The sequence below is a fragment of the Hydractinia symbiolongicarpus genome, chromosome 15, assembly GCF_029227915.1.
Source record: "Hydractinia symbiolongicarpus strain clone_291-10 chromosome 15, HSymV2.1, whole genome shotgun sequence".
Taxonomy (NCBI): Eukaryota; Metazoa; Cnidaria; class Hydrozoa; order Anthoathecata; family Hydractiniidae; genus Hydractinia; species Hydractinia symbiolongicarpus.
In genome coordinates this window covers 7,277,494-7,280,274 of record NC_079889.1, presented here as the reverse complement: position 1 = coordinate 7,280,274, position 2,781 = coordinate 7,277,494, and the positions used below count along the sequence as shown (strand labels likewise).

Sequence of the window (2,781 nt, the reverse complement as noted above, 5' to 3'; positions counted from 1 at the left end):
ATCTGATTGATTTAAGATGCAGAAAATGTGTTAAAGGGGAGCCCTATGTGCTCGAGTATTTTTCGGATCGATTCAAGACGGCGGAAATGTTTATAAAAGCATTCGAAAAGAAACCCCTTATACTCCTGAATGTTCCGGATGGATTTATAAGCCTAGATATGTGCATCTGGGCCGTTGACAAGGATCCCTATATGGTCGCATATGTTCAAGATTATCTCCCGGCTTTGAACATGTCCACGAGAGCCGTTTCAGAAATGAGATCCGTTGCAGAAGCTCAATTTGTGGATGGTGTATTGAAAAAAAAAATATTGATAAAATTGTGTAAAAAAAAATATAATAAATGAGTAGCAAATCACCATTTGAAATAATTAAATATCTATTGGGCGTATTTTTTATCAGGGCTGGTGTCTCTATCTCAGTATTGATAAAATATTTTTGTAAAATAAATGACTATCTCAGATTTATATCTCAATACTAAAGACATGCGTAAAAAAGTAGTTGAAGATAATCCCTGGTTGCTCTGCTATGTTCCGGATCATCTCAAGACGTATGAAATGTGCGTCAAAGCGGTTGAGGAAAAACCATACATGCTCGAGTATGTTCCGGTTCGATTCAAAACCCGAGAAATATGTGCTAAAGCAGTTGATGCAGATCCCCCGGCGCTCGAGTATGTTCCGAATTGTTTCAAAACGCAGGATATGTGTAATAAAGCAGTCGAGAAAAAGCCCGGGCTGCGAGTATGTTCCTAATTCCTAATTATGTAAAAACCTAAGAGATGTGTAATAAAGCCATTATGTGTGATCCATGTCTAATTCGATATATTCCAGGAGAGTTCTGTTCATAATTCAGTGTATTTTCAGTGTATTTTATGGTTCTTCTGAATCATAAAATAAAACGATCTGATCGATGTTGATAGTGGTGAAGTGGTATGATACAGGTTGACTATGGCAGATAATGATTTGTAATAGTTATATCATCACAAATACTTTGGTGGATCTTCATAGGTTTTGACAGGTAGGGTATCGGAAGTGCGGGTGATTTGCTGTAAAAAATCATGCTTTCCTTGTTTTCTAAGTTCAGCTAAAATGGCTTCACGTTGCTCGGCAGTGATGATTTCTACAACACGCTTTGATTTTAGTCGAATCTGTTCTTTCAAATTACGGTAGTGTTCTAGTTCCTTAAGAACGAAATGATATTCTTCATGCGAGATGCGAGAGTCCCTTACTGCTTTTGAAATGACTTGGCCCCAGCCAGAGTCTTGATCTTGTCATGTTTCTTGTCTTTTGAGTCAAAGATTTTTTGCACTTTATGCACGACAGCTGAAGAGAGTCCAAGGATGATTCTAGCTGAAGCCAAAGCAATACTCACTGGAATTCCAACTCCTGTAGTAAGGGTTACGACTGAAACAAGTTCATGGGCAGTGATTGCGGTGACTACTGAAGTATCACTTATTGTAGCTGCATTTGCACGACGCTTGCATCGCTTGGTAAGGTTGTCTCTTTGAATTCTGATCGTAGAAAAATTTTTTTATGAACTGCAATTCATCCGTCGATCCTTTCACAGGAATGTAGATTGGAGTGTCAAAGTTCCAGGTAAGCATATCTCCCCACGCATTCGATTCTTTGGTGGGAAGCATCGCAAGAATTTTGGATTTCTTACCGTTAAACAAGCAATCATCTTCCTTAATCTGATGGCAGGTTAGTCCTAACCTATGATATATATCAGTAACCATCATAGTCACCCTTTGTGTAAATTTCTCCAATAGTTGAATCAGGGAGATAGTATAGTTTATCGGTAATCTTAACTGTATACCCATCATTAACACTGAGTCTGAATACGCCATTTTTCAACACAAAAATCCTAGCCTTTCCTTCAGCCTGCTTATTAATAATATCAGCCAGGTCCTCTATGTTATAGAGACCTCTTATAATTTCAATCAGTGTAACGTTCTGATCAGGCCCTGTCCTCTGAATTTTAAATTCATTTTTATTAAATAGGTTCAACCATGTGGCTCAAATAGCGATTGCCTTGAGGGCAATCCTGGTGCCATTTTCCAAGCGTTTATCAAAAATAGTCGGGTTAACAATAATATCAGTGATATACAGTTGTTTCATGTTTCTTATAATAAGAAAGATTAATATTTACTCATACAACTCCATAGCAAAATATAAATCAAACAAGGGAGAATGCTCTTGGTATCACGGATCTCGAACATCAGGATCTGTACATATCGATAGAGTCGCAGTTGGACAACCTTATGATCAAAGTAAACGGTCAACTAACGGGGACATGCATAAAATGCCTCGATAAAAAGAGGGCGTCGGTGGAGCGTAATAGGTGTCCGCATCAAAGGCTAAGATCCCAATGCAGGGACTGCAAGGGAATTGGGATTTGCAAAAAGATTAAGATCAACATGCAAAGACTGTGGAGGTGGGGGCAGATGCAGTGAACATGGTAGGATAAGATCAACATGCCAAGACTGTGGCGGTGGAAGCATATGTATCGAAAATGGTAGACGAAGGTCAATATGTAAGGAATGTGGGGGTGGAAGCATCTGCCATCATGAAAAACAAAGGCGATATTGTTGCAAAAATTGTTTTGCAACAAAGCTAGCTCACCATGTAAAATGTCTAAAAAGGTTAAAGATATTTGAGTACCTCTATAGAAATTAAATTTCGGAGTTGATAAAAAAAATAGCATCAGTTGTATGAAGTAACTTATATAAACAATCACCATTATCCAAAATATGATGTAAATCCCAATCAGTCCAGAGTATAGGTT

The 2,781-nt window shown here is 38.0% G+C and overlaps 1 protein-coding gene across 1 annotated transcript; it reads left to right on the top strand.

Annotated features, from left to right (window-relative positions):
* Positions 1 to 2,112: 2,112 nt before the first annotated feature.
* On the top strand, positions 2,113 to 2,672 carry LOC130628674 (uncharacterized). The gene is made up of 2 exons (XM_057441658.1): positions 2,113 to 2,266; positions 2,371 to 2,672. The coding sequence occupies exons 1-2, from the start codon at positions 2,113 to 2,115 to the stop codon at positions 2,670 to 2,672; spliced, it is 456 nt and encodes a 151-aa protein (XP_057297641.1).
* Positions 2,673 to 2,781: the final 109 nt, after the last annotated feature.